The sequence below is a fragment of the Epargyreus clarus genome, unplaced genomic scaffold (assembly GCF_041222505.1).
Source record: "Epargyreus clarus isolate Ecla_fem2 unplaced genomic scaffold, WU_Ecla_fem_2.2 ptg000013l, whole genome shotgun sequence".
NCBI classification, from domain to species: Eukaryota; Metazoa; Arthropoda; class Insecta; order Lepidoptera; family Hesperiidae; genus Epargyreus; species Epargyreus clarus.
The window spans coordinates 4,059,726-4,078,184 of NW_027332221.1; the positions used below are offsets into that span (position 1 = coordinate 4,059,726).

The 18,459-nt window shown below is 37.2% G+C and overlaps 2 protein-coding genes across 2 annotated transcripts; one reads left to right on the plus strand and one right to left on the minus strand.

Annotated features, from left to right (window-relative positions):
- Positions 1-7,444: 7,444 nt before the first annotated feature.
- Positions 7,445-8,911, minus strand: LOC140746726 (uncharacterized). The gene is made up of 2 exons (XM_073078824.1): positions 8,030-8,911; positions 7,445-7,600 (listed from the first exon to the last, which is right to left on the minus strand). The coding sequence occupies exons 1-2, from the start codon at positions 8,909-8,911 to the stop codon at positions 7,445-7,447; spliced, it is 1,038 nt and encodes a 345-aa protein (XP_072934925.1).
- Positions 8,912-13,800: 4,889 nt separating this feature from the next.
- LOC140746727 (uncharacterized) lies at positions 13,801-18,259 on the plus strand. Its single transcript, XM_073078825.1, has 3 exons — positions 13,801-13,816; positions 14,207-14,756; positions 18,160-18,259. Exons 1-3 carry the CDS (start codon positions 13,801-13,803, stop codon positions 18,173-18,175), a joined length of 582 nt encoding a protein of 193 aa, XP_072934926.1. The 3' UTR covers positions 18,176-18,259.
- Positions 18,260-18,459: the final 200 nt, after the last annotated feature.

An 18,459-nucleotide genomic window follows, 5' to 3' on the forward strand; every position in this document is an offset into this window, starting at 1 on the left:
AGAAAGGGATTGCGAACGCCTTCAAGTTGACATAAATCGCATAGCGGAGTGGAGCCGCGAGAATAAACTCTACTTTAACATCCCTAAATGTTCAGTGATAACGTTCACACGCTCGCGAAGTACTATCCCGTATGACTACGAGATGGACGAGGTATCGCTGCAGCTAGTCGCACACGTACGGGACTTAGGTGTTAGCTTCACTGCGGATTTGAAGTTTCGAAACCATATAGAAACAATCTGTCGGAAGGCGTATCGGAACTTGGGTTTTGTTCTAAGGCAATCGCGAGGTTTTAACAATATTACCGCAGTTAAGGTTCTATATGATGCATTGGTGAGGAGTAACCTCGAACACAGTGCTGTCATATGGTCCCCATATGAAGAAAAGTATGCGGTAATGTTGGAGCGTGTACAGAATAAATTTACAAGGCACCTGTACATGAAATTATATGGCGTATATCCGTTTTATCCTTTGATGTATCCCACGCTATTCGTGTTAGGTATGGTGGGATACAACGAACTGAGGGTGCGTCGTGAATTTACGTTGGTGGCGTATATAGCAAAATTACTTCGAGGGGCGACTTACAACCCTTTAGTGTTGCAATCTTTAAATATTTGCGTGCCAAATCGGTATGTGTGGCGACGGCATCGCCCGCCGCTGTTGGCGCCTCCGGCAGCTAGGACCAAGCTACTGGCCAAGGCTCCCCTCACCAGAGCTGTTCGGATTCTTAATGAGGTCCACAATAGAAGTGACGTCTTTTGTTGTCACTGGAGTGAATTCGCAAAAGTGTCAGTATATTTAATATCTTATATTATGTAATGCTATAATTGGGCTACTCTATCGCTTTAGGTTAAGAATACCTGTAATGATAGATGTAACGATAAATAAATAAATAAATAAATAAATAAATAAATAAATAAATAAATATTAGTTTCTGCTTTGCATACTTTATAAGGACCCGAATAAGGTCTTTTTAATTTTTGCGAAACTTGTGTAGATGTATCTCTGTTATAACCACCTTTCCACAGAACTAAGTCTCCTATCGAATATTTTTTACATTTTTCACGAGATCCGTCAAAACGTTTTTTCATTACGGTCATATTTCGATCGATGTGGAGCTTTGCAGTACTACGTCTGTTATGTAAATCATCTCTCCGTGAAGCAAAGTCTTTATTTTGGTTTAATGGATAGGCCGGTAAGCGGGAATTTTCATGGCTGAACATAAGTTTGAACGGGGGGAAGGTTGTAGTAGAATTAGGGGTATTATTTATTCCCCATACGACATCAAGAAGTTTTTCATCCCATGTGCTCTCACTTTCGGACATAGTGTTTAATCCATCTATTATGGTACGATTTACGCGCTCTACCTGACCGTTGGACCTCGGGCTAGCTATGGCGTTCAAGATATGTTTAAATTGAGACTCTTCGGAAAAATGCTTAAAATAGCGACTAGGTTTAGGTTTAGGTTTAAGTTTAAAGAATTTTATTGTCTAAAGAAATAACAAAATTTCACTTATAAGACAAACTTAAGTTAATACAGTAAGATAACTTCAGTAAGCGTGCTTATAAATACATAATGAGTTACTCTAATTAAATTTCAATATTTTTCATGACGTGCGCTAGTGCTTCCTTTTTAAATTTATTTATATTTTTATTGTTTTTTATTGATTTAGGTAACGTATTGTATAATTTGGCCCCTTCATGCATTATGTTTTTTGACCCATATTTAGTTCTAGGAACAGGAAGGTTGATGTTATCTGCATTTCTTAGTAATTTAGTATGAATTTCACAGTTTTTAACAAAAGTTATTTCCGAACGTATTTCCTTGTTTATGATCTTGTGTATTAATATTAAAATTTTAAATGTATATAGTTGTTTTAGATTTAGTAATTTTGTTTCTGTATATAGTTTTTAGTAGGTGTAAGGTAATCATAGTGAAATAAGACTTTTATGAGTTTGTTTTGGGCTATTTGGAGTTCTTTAAGGTTTGTTGGAGCTGCATTTCCCCATACTTCTATTAAGTAGTCTAAGTGTGGTTTGACTAGAGAATTATAGATATTAATACGTATTTTTTTGGGAAGACAATTTACAATATTACGCAAGGCACCAGTTAATCTTGTAATTTTTTCTTTTATATTTTTTATGTGAGGTTTCCATGTAAGTTTGCTATCTATTATTAATCCAAGGTACTTTTCATTATCTTTTTGTTGTATCATTTGATTATTAATGTATAAATTAATGTCTTTTTCAATTTTTTTATTTTTGGCTGAGAGTATTAAATACGAAGTTTTAGATATGTTAATCGAAAGAAGATTGTGTTGTAACCATTCATAAATTAAGTTAAGATCTGCTTGAGCTTTGTTAACAATTTCTTGAAGTGATCGTCCAAAATAGAAAATACAAGTATCGTTTGCGTAAAGAGTTAGGTGACCTTTCAATTTGACTTCATGGAGGTCGTTTACATAAATCAAAAATAGTAAAGGGCCGAGAATCGAGCCTTGAGGTACTCCGCAATATATAGGTAACATTGAACTTTCATATTTTTCATTTTTTACCATCTGATACCTGTTACATAAGTAAGAATCAAAAAGTTTATAAGCTGTTCCTATAATTCCAATGTTTTTAAGTTTATTTAATAATAGAGGATGACTAACCGTGTCAAATGCTTTTTTTAAGTCTAAGAATATTATGAGTGATATATTTTTTGAATCAATGTTGTTTTTAATTTTTGTGATTAAATCTACTGTAGCCGACAATGTGCTGCTTTGTGTTCGAAATCCATATTGTCTATCAAAAAGGTAATTTATAGAAGTTAAGTAAGTGGATAGTCTGTCATGTATAATTTTTTCAAAAATTTTAGAAATCGTTGGTAAAACTGATATAGGGCGATAATTTTCTGGTTCTGACTTTAATCCAGCTTTATATATTGGCGTTACTTTAGCTATCTTAAGTGTTTTTGGAAATTCTCCTTTCGATAAACATTTGTTAATGCAAGCTGTTAGTTCATTTGCAACGAGATCCTTCATACATTTAAGGCTTTTAGTAGTAATGCCATCTACTCCTGCACTAACGTTAGAGTTTAAACATGCTATTATCTTTATAACTTCATCTGTAGAAGCAGATTTTAAAGACGAGAGTGTATTTTGAGAAGAGGTAGTACCAGTTGGCATGACCATTGGGGTATGATATTTAGCAGGAATATTATTAATTAGCTGAGTACCTATTGTACGGTTGTAAAATATATGTTGAAGTATTCACAAATCTGTTGTGGGTCAGATATTTCTTTATTTTGTATTTGTAATTTTGAAGGAAAATAGTTGGAATTGATTTTATTTTTTGTTAATGAATTTATGAGACCCCACATTTTTTTTGGATTTTGTTTACAATTTTCAAAAGCACGATAGTAGTATTTCTTTTTAGTTTTGTTTATATTTATTGTTAGTTTATTCCTTTCATTAATAAAATTACTGCGCACGTCGTTATTTTTAGGTTCTCTCTTATATTTTTTCCACAGTAAGTTTCTTGTATGTATTCCAGAGATAATAGCTTTATTGATCCAATCGTCTCTAGGTAAGTTTAATATTTTTGTTTTTGTGATTTTGCTATTTTTAATAATTAATTTTATTTTATTTTCCAGGTTTGAGAAATTATGATCTTCAGATGCGAGGTTCGAGTCCTTGAGATTTATAAGAAGTTTATGATAATCAATTGCTTCGTATTGTATTTTAGACTTTGTTTTTATTTGTTTTCTTGTTAATTCTACATATATCTGCTTGTGATCAGACATCGCTGAATCTATAATATAAAAGTTAAAGTTGTTATCTAATAAGTTAGTGCAGACATGGTCCAAAATGGTTTTACAAGTCTCTGTCTCTCTTGTGCAGTGGCTTTCTTCAATTTTATTTAAAATATAATAACCAAGTTCTTCAATTGTACTTATATATCGTGATGTTGTCTGGTTATTTGATAGAAGGTTTATGTTAAAGTCTCCGAAGACAATAGATCTTTTATGTTTATCCAACTGGTATTCGTATGTTGTCATAAAATCATTAAAATTGGTCCTTCCGGGTTTGTATATAACGCCTATGTTAATAGAGAGCTTCTTTATGAAGACCCACAGAAAATTGTTACCGTTGCTGTATTGTGCATCAGATAATGTATGATCAATACTGTTGTGTATATAAACCGAGACGCCACCTTCTCTGCTGTCTGATCTTATGTTATAATAATGTGTATATCCATTCAAATGTACTTGTTTAGCCTCATTTTCGTTTTTAATCCACGTTTCTGTGAGTAATATTAGGTGAACATTTTGACTTATAGATTTTATTATGCACTGGAGCTCATCAATCTTCCCCGGCGTGACAATACTTCGCACATTGGCATAAAAGAAATTCAAGGATTCCGCGTTGACGGGGATTTGCTGATAGTCATCTAGAATAGTGTGTTTTATATTCGTGGCAATACTGGGTTCGTTTTCGCTAACATGAGGTGATATTACTGCTGCTTGTGCGGAAAGTTTTTTGGTGGGTTTTTCACTATCTTTGGCGTTCCGTTTATATATTTTATAGACAGGTTCACTTCTCCATTATCTTGGCGTTTCAGTAAGTCCTCTCTAAGACGCTTTAGGTGATTGCGTTGATTGTACGTTTGGTCTGAGTATATTTTTATGTCATTTTTAATGTTAATTCTATTACGGAGCAATTTTATTGCTGTCTGTTCAGAAGCAAAACAAACCTTGATAGGACGACTTCTCCCAGCAGTATATTTACCTATTCGGAATATTTTCACTGGCGGTGGGCAATTTTTATCAATAGTTTGGGTTACGCCACATACTTCACTTTCATCATGTTTAATTCTTTCTTCTTTGTTTTCATTAGGAAACTCTGGTATGCCGAAAATAATTACATTTTTTTGTCTCTGAAGGCGTTCTTGAAACTCTGTTAATAGTTCTTCGTAGGTAAATGATGTAGTATATGATTGCGATGGTGCTTCAAGGCTTTTGTTCATATTAATTTGGTTTTCAAGGCTTTTAATGCTGTTTTCATTTTTAACACAAGAGGTTTTCAAATTTTCCAATTCGATTTTCATTTTGTTTTGTTCTTCAAATAGTTTGTCCGTAGATACCTTTATATCATTAAGTTGTTCTTTTATTTCTTTTAGGTCTTGTTGCATTTTGTTTGTATTTTCACTCTGTATATTCGAAAAACTGGTAAGGATCGATCTCATTTCGTTTCTAAATTTCTCGAATTCTTGATTCATAGAAAAATCAAATTCTGGTTCCTTGCGTTTTCTTACAGTTATTTGTGAATTATCCATATTAATATTGTCTCTTAACTTGGAGAGGTCGGGTTGCGACCCTCCACACGTTTTTTTCGGAGATCTTAATAAACTCATAATGAAACGCAATAGCAAGGGAACGATGGGGCAATCTTAAGTTGTTGAAATTAGCGATTATTTTACCTTAGCGGTGCAATAGGTGACACGGTAAACAGGTAGATAAGTTTTTTGCTTCCACACTGCACTTCGCTCTTTTGTTCTTCGACGATATAAGTTGTAAACAACTTGGCAATAAAATGATGTAAGTCGTAAGGTAATGTATACGAAACACTTTTTTGTTCTTATAGGATTAATGTCTATTTTCACTAATCAATATTTTTAAGAACGGAAATTTTAAATTATTTTTCTGTGTACACGTCCGACTCGCACGCTTACCGAGCGGAAGACAGTAAACTAGTAAAGTAAGTAGACTAGTAAAGGCTTTCCCTCTATCGGTTATAATCCTAGTAGGATGGCCAAATAATGTTATAATTTCTTTTAAATTTTTAATTGTCTCAACTGAACTACAATTCCTAACAGCTCTAGCAAATACAAATTTTGTGAAAGAGTCTATGACAACTAAAACATATGTATTCCCTTTTCTAGTTTTTACAAAGGGACCTAAGTGATCGACGTGCAGGGTATGCATTGGTACATCGACTTTTCCGATCGGATATAGCTGTCCCTGTTTCCTACCATACTCAGACTTCCCATAAGCACATTGTAAACAAGATTTTGATATATTTTCGTATAAAACGAGTCATCCCAGTAAACCAGAATAACTCTTTTATTGTTTTTTCACATCTTTCGAAACCGGGATGTCCTATTTGGTCGTGGTACTTTTGCAAAAGGCTATATTTCGCTAATTTTGGTATAACGAATCGATCACCATATACCGTTTTCCTATAAAGATGATTGTTTTTGACAACATAATTACTAGTTAAATCCGGATTAGTAGTATTTTCATTTAACTGTTTTAATATTTGTTGAATACTGTCATCTTGTAATTGAAGCGTCACAAGCCAGTCAGTCTCGTCAATCGGGAAGACGGGTTCTACAAGAGGATTCCTACTAAGGGCATCTGCGTGTTTCATTTGTTCGCCCGGTCTAAACTCTATTTGCAAATCGAAATCTTGGATAGTAAGCCACCATCTAGCAATACGAGGAATAAAATCCTTTTTAACCAGAGTAGTACGTAATGCGGCACAATCGGTAATTATTTTTACAGGGATTCCTACTAAATAAATACGAAAACGTTTTAGTGATTCTACGACAGCCAAAGTCTCGAGTTCGTAACTGTGGTAAAACTGCTCTTCTTTAGATGTTACTCTACTAAAATATGCAATAGGTTTTATTGATGCTGCATCAGTATGCCACTTAACCCTAACTTACTCGCGTCAGTGTGTAATTCTGTTACGGCTTTACTATCATATATACCGAGCACTGGTCGTTCAGTTAATCTAAATTTTAAATTTTGAAATGCCTTTTCCTGTTCGTGACCCCACTCCCATGCCACTTCCTTTTTTGTAAGTTTTGTTAATGGAAGCGCAATTTCAGCAAATCCGCGTATAAATTTTCTAAAGTAAGAAGTAAGGCCAATAAATTGTCTTACTTCATGTACATTTCGCGGTCGAGGATACTTCGTAACACAATCTATTTTTGCTTGGCCAGGTCGTATTGTACCTGCTGCGATTTCATGACCTAAATAGTTAACGCTCGTTTTCAGAAAAGCACACTTTTTGAGATTAAGTTTTAAGTTAGCCTTATGGAAAAGATTTAGAACACGTTCTAATAACTGCATCCCGGCATTTACAGTTATAGTTGGCAACATTACGTCATCAAGATATACAGCCACTTCACTCATGACATCATCTAAGGCAAGTCGTATAAGTCGAGAAAAGACAGCAGGAGCGTTAGCCAAACCAAAGGGCATTTTAACAAATTCGTACTGTCCGTTGGGAGTAACAAAGGCAGTTTTGTGAGTAGACTTTTCGGAAATTTTCACTTGGTAATAACCTTGGGCTAAGTCAAGAGTTGTAAAATAACGTTTCCCTGCTAATTTTGTAATTTGATCCTCAATATGTGGCAAGGGGTAACGATCCTTAATTGTCAGTGAATTTAGGGCCCTTAATCTATGCATAGCCTATAATCCCCATCTTTCTTTTTGACTAATATTACTGGACTTGCATATTCAGACATCGATTCACGAACTACCCCCGCTTTCATCAAATCTTGTACCTTTTCCGTAACAATCTCATTTTCTTTATGCGACATTCGATATGGCTTAAAATGCACCGGTTTTCCTGTAGTTGTTAGATTTTTATCTAAAATACTAGATTTCACGAAACTGGCAGAATTAGATGTAGTAACTAGACTTATGCCTTGTTGAATTATCATCGGTGACCCAATAATCAAATCTATATCACAAAGATCTTGTTCTGTTATTTCTACGTAGCCACCTAAGAACACATCATCTATACATACTTGTAAATAGGACCTCCCTAATGACCGAACGTGAGTACTCCCAAAGCCTTTCATAACTACGGCAGACGGTGAAAATTTTAGTTTAAGAGTTTTAGCTTTATTTAATGTCAGTATATTTAATTTACTACCCGTATCGATATAAACAATGATATGATCACGTCCTATGTATGCGCGTCGCTTATATATGCTATGAAAGTTGTTATTTAAAGTGATCATAACGGGACTCACCGTGGATGATTGTTCTTCTCGCCACGTTGATACAGGTGACGCTGCAGACCAGCACGTGGCGGATGTCTGCCCGGTGCGTCGGCAGGCGTCACAATGTAGAAGAGACCGGCAGTCCCTGGCTTCATGTCCGATCTTCCGGCATAAATAACAGCGCTTCACTCCGGATGGCTGTAGTGTTGATGCTGAAGTCCCTCCATCAGTTGCACCCCTTCTCCATGTAGACCTTCGTAACGGCATACTGACTTCTTTCTTGTAGTTTTCGAACGATGACAAGTACCCGTAGTATAGCTGCTCTGGTGTCTGACATTGGTAGGCCTTAGCGTTTGCACGCAGGTCCACAGGAAGGCCTTTGATTATGCAGGAAATCGCTTCTTCACCACCGATGTTGCACCGTTTGAGGAGGGATACTTTATCGTGGTAATAACGTGTCATAGTTTCCGATTCTTGTTTGTTTCTTGACAGCATGTTTTCGAGTTTATCCACGTAGTCAATAGATCTCGGAAACGCAGTTTTCAAAGCATCCTTCCAACCCTCCCAATCAAGGCTATAGTCTTCTAAATCATCGTACCAGCGTCGTGCAGAACCACGTAGACGGAGTTGCATCACGAATTGTTTTTCGGTCGCGTCCCATCCATATATGTCACCAAGCTGGTCAATTTTATGTAACCAGCCGCTAACGTTGCTCGCGTTATTTTCAGGCCGGAACTTGGGGACAACTTCGGCGTCAGCGTGAGTCACTCGTCGTCGTTTAGATTGCGGCAGCATTAAATCCTCGGAACAGGGCGTGGAGTCTTCGGTGGAAGAAAAAAAAAATTCATTTTCTTCACAATTTTGTGTTTTCTTCCCTCTTTTACCGAGACCAGCGGCAAAAGGTCCCGACATCTTCACTATCCCACTTCTGAGAATGTAACTGCAGCTGGGATAGACTTAAATAAAAGTAGTCGTGAAATAATTTAACTATATTCTCGGGCAGAGTTTCCTCTTACAGACCAAATATTAGAATACATCATGTCAATGCAGAGCTTCTACTTAAATATGATTTTATAATTTTGCATTACCTCATTTATACTTATAATTGAACAAACGTTTATTAACACATATTTCCGGTAAAACATTCCATAAATTGAAAAATGATTAGACATTTATAAAATAACATAAATTAATTAAATAACAATTTTAAAGACATAAATACACAACATTCATTAAGGGCCTGCACAATATGACTGACCAATGAGTCTAATGGCACCAATAAGCCTCATTTTGATTTATAAGATCATAAATAACCTTATTTATCCAACAACCATTCTATTAATTAAATCAATTAGTAATATATTAGCTCAAGCTAATTTATAATAAAATTTACTTCTACGTTGACACCCAAATGAGGATTATAATTTTATTACGTACGTAAACGATCGTTTTTAAATATTTAGTTTCTTGGGTATCCATATTAATGTTAATATGGTAATTATAATACGCACTATATATACATAACAGGTTATGATGTAACCTTTTATTATTTTAAATAATAATCGACCTTTTATTATTTTGACAAGTGTTCAAAAGGTGGAGGTAGCGCACTATTTCTTAAGGTTTAACCTTTTCGGCGGTTAACATTCCACCCGGCAATTTTAGAATCATATGACATTATAAATCGACGTGTATTTTAAACAGTTTTTCATCTGTTGTGTTTAACCCCGCCTACTGGCCGTATACTCAATAACATTTTTGATGTAAAATATGTTATTAATTATGCCAGAGAATCTTAACGACTCACGCGAGTACATAAGTACAAGCATACTTTTTATAAATTCCGCAAAAGGGTAAACACATAAAGTAAAACAATGTCAGATATAAAAAGCCAGAAATAATAACAAGAAGATGTTTGCTGACTTACCCCTAAAATCAGTTTTTATGATTCTCTTAGCACATTCCTTCTTGTTTTTTGTCACTGGCAGGGTCGCCACTTGTACTGGTTCGGTTAGTACAAATATAATGCAAATCGGTCCAATACCATCCTACCCGCATGGCGTCCACACTAAGAGTGACGTACCAGATCAACTGACAGCTAACTCGATGTCGCCAGATGCGTACCAATACCGCACGCCATACCAGTACTCGTTCTAGTATTCGTATCTATGTTTAGTGTCTAATTATGAGCGTACTTACTAATACACTACACTATTTAGTATAAAAATATTAATTGTTGATCTTGTTAAAAACCGAGGGTGGGAACGGTACGGGCGGCCATTGGGATTCGAGACGTTAAGCGGTAAACACAACACGTTTTCTGTACAATTGTATTGTTAAAGTGAATACATTTCTACACATAGAAGAAGGCGTATTACTTACCTGACAACTTCAATAGTCAGAAGTGGTAAGAACTAAGAGTGTGGGAGAATATTCTCAGGTATGTTACTTAACTTTCTTAGAAAAACTATCGACGATGATATCGTAATTAATTAGTTAACATCGTATTGATAACATTATATTAGACATAGAAATATCTCCTACATATAAAATAAGTAGGAGATATGATATGATGATATGTTTACATGTAAGAAGGAAAGGTTTATGTTGCCTTATCTGCAAACCATTCCAATAACTCAAACATTGTGTTACTGTCCACAGCCTTGGTGAATGTTCTGGATGCTAATGGGGAGCCGCACAACGCCCGAATCCTTCTGGACAATGGGAGCACGGCAAACTTTATAGCTAAGGATTTTTTACGCAAACTTAATCTTCCTAGTCATGCCACTGGTTCAAGGGTGATAGGCATAAATAGTCAGGTGTCAAATAGTTCACAATCATGTTCAATTACATTAAAGTCGTCGATTAGTGACTATAAGATTGGCATTGACTGCTTCATTTTACCTGAAATTACTTCTTCTCTTCCTAGTACATTTATTAATATTAATAACTTATCTCTTCCATCCGGTATTCGTCTTGCCGATCCTACCTTTAACATTCCGTCGTCCGTTGATATATTACTTGGAGCGGAAACATTTTGGGACATTGTAGGCGCGAATCAAATTCATTTGGGTAAAAATAAACCCACTTTAGTAGAATCAAAATTAGGTTGGCTTTTATCAGGTGTGGTGCAAAACAACAAAAATAAATCACCTGTACCTGTATGTATGTTCACACAGAATCACCGTTCAGATTAAGACTTGTCGCGTTTTTGGGAACTTGATACGATTCCTATTAAACATGAATCAGAATCAGAAGCATGCATACGTGCATGCGAGAATAGCTTCATAGAGTCTACAGTACGTAATAATAATGGACAGTTTGTTGTTACAATTCCTTTAAAAGAAACGCCTGATAGTTTAGGTAGTTCTTTTGAAATGGCGAAACGTCGATTTCTACCTACTTCACATACACACAACTTAAGCCGTTTGCGCGCCATCGCGTCTGTGAAGTTCGGGAAGATTTTAGTAACAATACGTGGCGCTACGTTCCTTCCCATGATAATCCCGCTGACCTCGCGTCGCGAGGCCTCAGTGCTGACCGCATAGGAGATTCATCTCTTTGGTGGTCAGGGCAAGACTTTTTAAAATTATATTCTTCATATTGGCCTTCTCAATATAATTCTTAATTTCTTTGTTAATTAATAAATTCCCTAGCCTTACAAAACTAAAACGTATAATTGCTTATATTTTCAGATTTATAAATAAATGTCGTAAGGTTAAATGTACATCGGGACCTTTAACGTTAGCTGATCTAAATAACGCCACAAACGTACTTATTAAATTTTCTCAAAAACATTCCTTCCCTGAAGAATATTCTGCCTTAAAGGCTGGCAAAGCGTTACCCAGTAAAAACAGACTTTTGTGCCTTTCACCTTTTCTAGACTCTAATGACATTATTAGAGTTGGGGGCAGGCTTAGCAATTCATATTACGAATATAATGTTAAACACCCTGTTCTTCTTTGCAGCAAACATCATTTAAGTACCCTTATATTTGACATGCTTCATAAAAATCTTCTACATGCGGGTCCACAATTACTGCTTACTACAGCTAGACACAATTACTGGGTGTTAGGTGGTAGAAATTTGGCAAGAAAAATTACTCGGTCTTGTACTAAATGTTGTCGAATAAAGGGGGAAACTATACAACCCATTATGGGAGATCTTCCAAGGGAACGTTTGCACTTAGAATTTCCATTTTTAGATACCGGTGTAGATTATGCCGGGCCAATAATGATAGCTAACCGTAAAGGTAGAGGATGTAACTTAATGAAATGTTTTATTTGTGTCTTTGTTTGTTTAGCCACACGAGCCGTTCATCTTGAGCTAGCCTCGGACTTAACAAAGGAAGCCTTTTTAGTCGCTCTCAATAGATTCATAGCTCGAAGGGGAAAGCCGCGTAGCATGTTCTCTGACAATGGAACAACCTTTGTCGGTGCATTTAACGAATTGACTAAACTTCTTTCACAGGATCTACTAAGCGGCTGTCTTGACAAAGGTATTAATTTTCAATTTATTCCCGCCTATACTCCACACTTTGGTGGCTTATGGGAGTCAGCGGTAAAATCTGTTAAACATCATTTAAAACGAACCTTAACCTTAACTAATTTCACTTTTGAAGAAATGGCTACTTGTTTAATTGAAATAGAGGCAATTCTAAACTCTCGACCTCTCACTCCACTTTCCAATGATCCATCAGATCTTTCTCCTCTTACTCCAGCTCATTTCCTTATTGGACGATCTCTGATAGCGTTGCCGCATCAGAACATATGCAATCAAAATATAAACAGTTTGCAACGTTTCCAGCGGATCCAAGCACTAAAACAACATTTTTGGACTCGCTTCTCTAATGAATATATTTTGTGGCTTCAACAGAAGACAAGGTGGAGGCAATCAAGAGGAGAACTAAGGGTGGGTGCCTTAGTCCTGATCAAGGACAAGTCCGCGCCACCACTTCAATGGCTTCTGGGGCGCATCATAAGGCTACTGCCCGGAGCTGACGGGGTTGCGAGAGTAGCCGATATCCAAACGCGCAAGGGTGTCATCCGCAGGGCTTACACAACGATATGCCCTCTTCCCGTAACATCATCAAATTTTGAAGAGACTTCAAGGCGGGGAGTATGAACGCGCCACAGCCCGGCGCACGCGATCGGGTGCGGGGAAGCGGTGCGGGGTGCACCTTCCTCCGCGCCCCTCACCAAGACGACGGAGGCGGGAGCGCATTTATCCTCGAGCGACCAGCCAGTGCCTTCAAAACCTTCAAAGCGACCGCACGCTACTAATCTATAAAATTTCGGTTAACATTATACCAGCTCCAAACACTTCTACGTCTTTCATTTCGGGGCAGTTACCCCTAGCTCAGGGAGATAGGGACTGCACGCCAACAACGCTACTACCTATTTCTCTACGAAAATGCATAATAATTCAAATTATTATACATTTTATACATATACAGGGTGAATTTTTCAAACGGGCCTTCAGGGCCAACTCCGAAACTATAAGGATTAGCGAAAAATGCTGAAAGGAGTTACGAGGCCGATTTTGATAAAAACTAAAACTGCATCATTCGTTTCTTAAAATATCTTTTTCCTTAGCCGGGAATCGAACGAGTTCATTTTGAAAAAAAATACACCCTCTATATTATTCCACTATCTGATAGGGTCGCTTATAAGGATCAAATTCTGGGGAGTAATGATAAATAACAAACAAAAGGAAAAGCCTCAATTTTAAGAAAATACATATTTTTTCATATTAATTTGGCAGTTAAGTTCCCGCCATTCATCAATCTTAACATTTCGCGTATGAAAAATTCATCCTGTATATACTACCCTGTATATATATATATACAGGGTGAATTTTTTAAACGGGCCTTCAGGGCCAAATCCGAAACTATAAGGATTAGCGAAAAATGCTGAAAGGAGTTACGAGGCCGATTTTGATAAAAACTAAAACTGCATCATTAGTTTTTTTTAATATTTTTTTCCTTAGCCGGGAATCGAACGAGTTCATTTTGAAAAAAATGACACCTCTATATTATTCCACTATCTGATAGTGTCGCTTATAAGGATCAAATTCTGGGAAGTAATGTTATGTGACAAATTAAAGGAAAAGGAAAATTTTGAAGAAAATACGTATTTTTCCATACATTGGCATACTAATCCTTAAGAATTATACATAATAAATGATTTATTGATGTGTGATTAAGAGGTCTTGCAAGCTACTGCGACTTTGGTGCTGCTTTAGAAACCAATCTACGGGACCGTTTTGTCCTCGGCCTGGGCCCGGGTCCCGAGCGCGACAAGTTATTCGAACAGAACCCGGCGACGCTTACATTGTCGAGGGCTATAGAATTGGCGGAGCAAGTGGCTTGTGTAAAGGAGGCGAAGGTGATGTTTTCTAATAATGAAGTTGGTGTGGTTAAGGAAGAGCCAATATTTCGTGCTGGATTCCAAGGTCAACCGAGCCGCGGTGGATTAGCAAGGCGGTTCGACAGCGGCGGGAGCAGCGTTGACATTGCGGGGCGCCGTGATCAGCTGGGTAACGGTGCCCGGTGCTCAGTATGTGGATTGAAGAACCATAATAGTGAAAAGTGCCGCTATAAGGAATATAGGTGTCAAAGATGTGGTGTAAAAGGGCATTTAAAGAAGGTGTGCAGTAATGTGGTAAAGCGTTCGTATATTAACCACATCGCCACGGATCCAGACGGCGAGGTGACAACGGACAAACCGTGCGAGGAATGTCAAAATTTTAATTTAAGGTATGTGTCGAATAGGCCTTTCGAAATAGAATTAATGTTAGGACATAATAAAATTACTATGGAAATTGATTCTGGTTCTGGTAGTAACGTCATTTCAGATAGGTTATACAAAGATAAATTTTCTAACTTGCCTTTAAAGTATTGTAATTTAAAAATGTGTTTATATAACGGGCATAAAATCACCCCCTTAGGTTATTTCATCGTAGAAGCTACTTACAATAATATTAAGAAATTTTTAAAAATATTTGTTGTTAAAGATGGGGGACCGCCATTACTAGGGAGGGATTTCATGTCCGCCTTTGATTTAATTATTACAACTGGTAATTATTCTTTGTCTAATGTTACGGAAATCAATACCATATTAGAAAACTATCCCGATTTGTGGCGTGATGAATTGGGGTCTTTTAATAAATTTAAAATTACACTGCAATTAAAGCAAAATTCGGTTCCAAAGTTTTTTAAAGCACGAACTGTACCCTTTGCCCTAAAAGATAAGGTTGAAAAGGAGCTAGATAGGCTAGTAGGCTTAGGTATTTTAATTCCTGTTAATTACTCTGTATACGCTACCCCTATAGTGCCAGTATTGAAAGATAACGGTCAAGTGAAAATTGCAGGAGATTTTTCTGTCACCTTAAATAAAGACCTTCTGATTGAGAAATACCCCTTGCCTCGAATTGAAGAGGTCTTCGCCAAAATTGGAGGGGGCGAACGATATAGTAAAATAGATTTAAAAAATGCTTACAATCAATTTATTTTAGATGAACCCTCGCAGGATCTTACTACGATAAATACTCATAAGGGTTTGTTTAAATATACAAGATTAGTATATGGGTTGGCTAACGCCCCAGCAATATTTCAAAAATCTATGGAAACACTTCTCTCAGGGATAGAAGGGGTAAGCGTTTGGCTCGATGATATATGTATAACGGGACCAGATAAATTATCTCACATTAAAAGATTAGAGGAAGTTCTTAATCGATTAAACGAAGCTGGGTTACGTTTGCAGAGGGAAAAGTGCGATTTTTTTCAGGAAAGCGTAAGGTACTTAGGATACATTATAAGTAAGACGGGCTTGAAGACTTGTCCCGAAAAAGTTCAAGCGATACTTGAAGCACCCGAGCCCCGCAACGTTATTGAAGTAAAGAGGTTCTTAGGTGTAGTTAATTATTATAGGAGTTTTATTCCTAACGCATCATCCGTATTGAGCCCTCTTCACGAATTATTGCGAAACAATGCATCGTGGGAGTGGGGCGAAAGACAGCGGCGTAGCATAGCAGCTATTCGTCGTGAATTGGCATCAGAGCGTGTGCTCGCGCATTTCGAGCCCGACGCGCAGTTAGTTCTAGCGGTAGACGCGGGTCCCGGCGGTCTCGGGGCCGTGTTATCGCAACGAGACGATGAAGGGCGCGATCGCCCTCTAGCTTATGCCTCTCGTTCACTCTCGGCCAGTGAACGGAATTACAGTCAGATTCAAAAGGAGGCGACCGCGATCATATTCGGGGTGAGGCGTTTTCACCAATATCTTTATGGCCGTAAAGATCCGTTTATATTAAAAACAGACCACAGACCCTTAGTGTCTATATTTAATACTAAGACGGGGATACCGGTTACTACCGCACTTAGACTTCAGCGATACGCAATTATTTTATCCGCTTATAATTACGTTGTGCATTATGTACCTAGCGATGACAATTGCGTAGCAGACTATTTTTCTCGCGCGCCGGTAGAATGCACACGTGCGTCGGATAGCATCGAAGATAATTTAGATACCTACTACGTTCTTAAATTTATGAGTGAAGTGGCCCCGGCGACTACAATTACTGACATAGAACGAATAACCCAAAACGATAATGTACTAAAGACGGTCATAAAATATATGTGTCGTGGTTGGCCCCGTAAAATTAATTGTAAATCGATATTACCATATTTTCAATGTAAATCAGATTTACAGTACGAAAACGGCTGCTTATTTAGGGGTCATAGAATAGTTATTCCGGAGGCTTTGAGAAAAAAAATGCTACATGAATTACACGATTCTCATTTAGGTATTATAAAAAGTAAGTGTAACGCGCGAAGCAGAATGTGGTGGCCGGGCATCGATATCGATATTGAAAGATGGATAGGTTCTTGTTCTACTTGTGTGAGCGTTCGCACAGCGCCGCCGCGTGAGCCGCCCGCGCCGTGGCCCGCCGCGACCGCGCCGTGGCAGCGCGTTCACATAGATTATATGACGGTGGGGCAAAGGGTATTTTTGGTGGTTATCGACTCATATACAAAATGGTTGGAATGCTTGCACATGCATAATGGCACATCTAGAAAGGCTTTAGTGTCACGATTAAAAATTATTTTTTCTATTTTTGGGATACCAGAAGTTCTAGTGTCCGACAATGACGTAAAAATTAACTCTATTGAATTTAAAAATTTCTGTGCCTGTAACGGTATTAAATATATGACGTCTCCTATTTATCACCCGCCGAGCAACGGTCAAGCTGAAAACGCTGTCCGGATATGTAAGAAAATGTTAAAATGTATTTTAAAAGATACTTTATCATTAAATCAAATGAATGAAGAGTTGTTAGGATATTTATTTAATTATAGAAATACCGTGCATTGTACCACAGGTGAAACACCTGCCAAGTTAATGTTTGGACGAATGCTCCGCTCACGTCTCGATTTAATTTTACCATCTAATAAAATTACAAATAACTTACCAATATCAGGAAACAGGAAATTTGAATCTGGCAATGTTGTTTGGATCCGTTGGTACAGTGGACGGAAGGAAACTTGGAAATTAGGTTCAATAAGTGAAAAGATAGGAAATAGAATGTATAAAATCTTTATAAAAGACTTGGATGTTTATATTATTAGACATGTCGATCAGATATTGAAATATACGGGTTATAATTTACATTGTAACGTAAAAGATATTAATAGTGACGTGCCTCATCAGTTCCATTCTCCGCCGGCGTATGATACAGATTTAAGTCCTCCAGCGACACCAAATGAAGTTCCGTCAGCCTTAATTAATGAGACTACTGCCGAGCATACCACGGAAACTGGAATTAGTGAGGCACCGTCGGCATCATTGGCTGAAAATGCTCCAGATTGTGATGATGGAGAAGAATGGGGTGACTGTGAGGGTGTAGAAAACGAGCCGAAAACCTGTGCGACCGCGGACACACAGACACGCGAGTCTTTACCGTCCTTGACATCATGCATTCCAAGGGAGCCAACTTCTAGTACTAACAACCGCGCTGATATCTCACCAGCACCGTCACCGTCACTTACACGTGTCAAGCGGCCCCGGAAGCCGGTAGATTATAAAAAATATTTTAAGTAATGTAGCTGTTAGTTAACGTGTACAATTTATTGTTATTCAAATAAGTTATCATTTTGTCACCAGGTACCAAACAAATTAAGTGTGGAGGAATGATGTGTACGTTATGTATCTCTGTACGCGGCATCTTGACGTTCAGTAATAAACTAGCATTCGTGTGAGCAGTGCAGTGTGTTTCATTCAAATATACCTCATTTATGTATAATTCTTTAGAAACAGACATAAGTCATACCATTGAAGAATTTGTTGGTTAATCAACTAATTATTCGATGTTATGACTATGACATACGGCTTAGTATGAGAAAGTAGTAGTTTGGCAAATAAGTTACCGCCGTTTTTAGGATTTATTTTTTAATGAAAATAGAT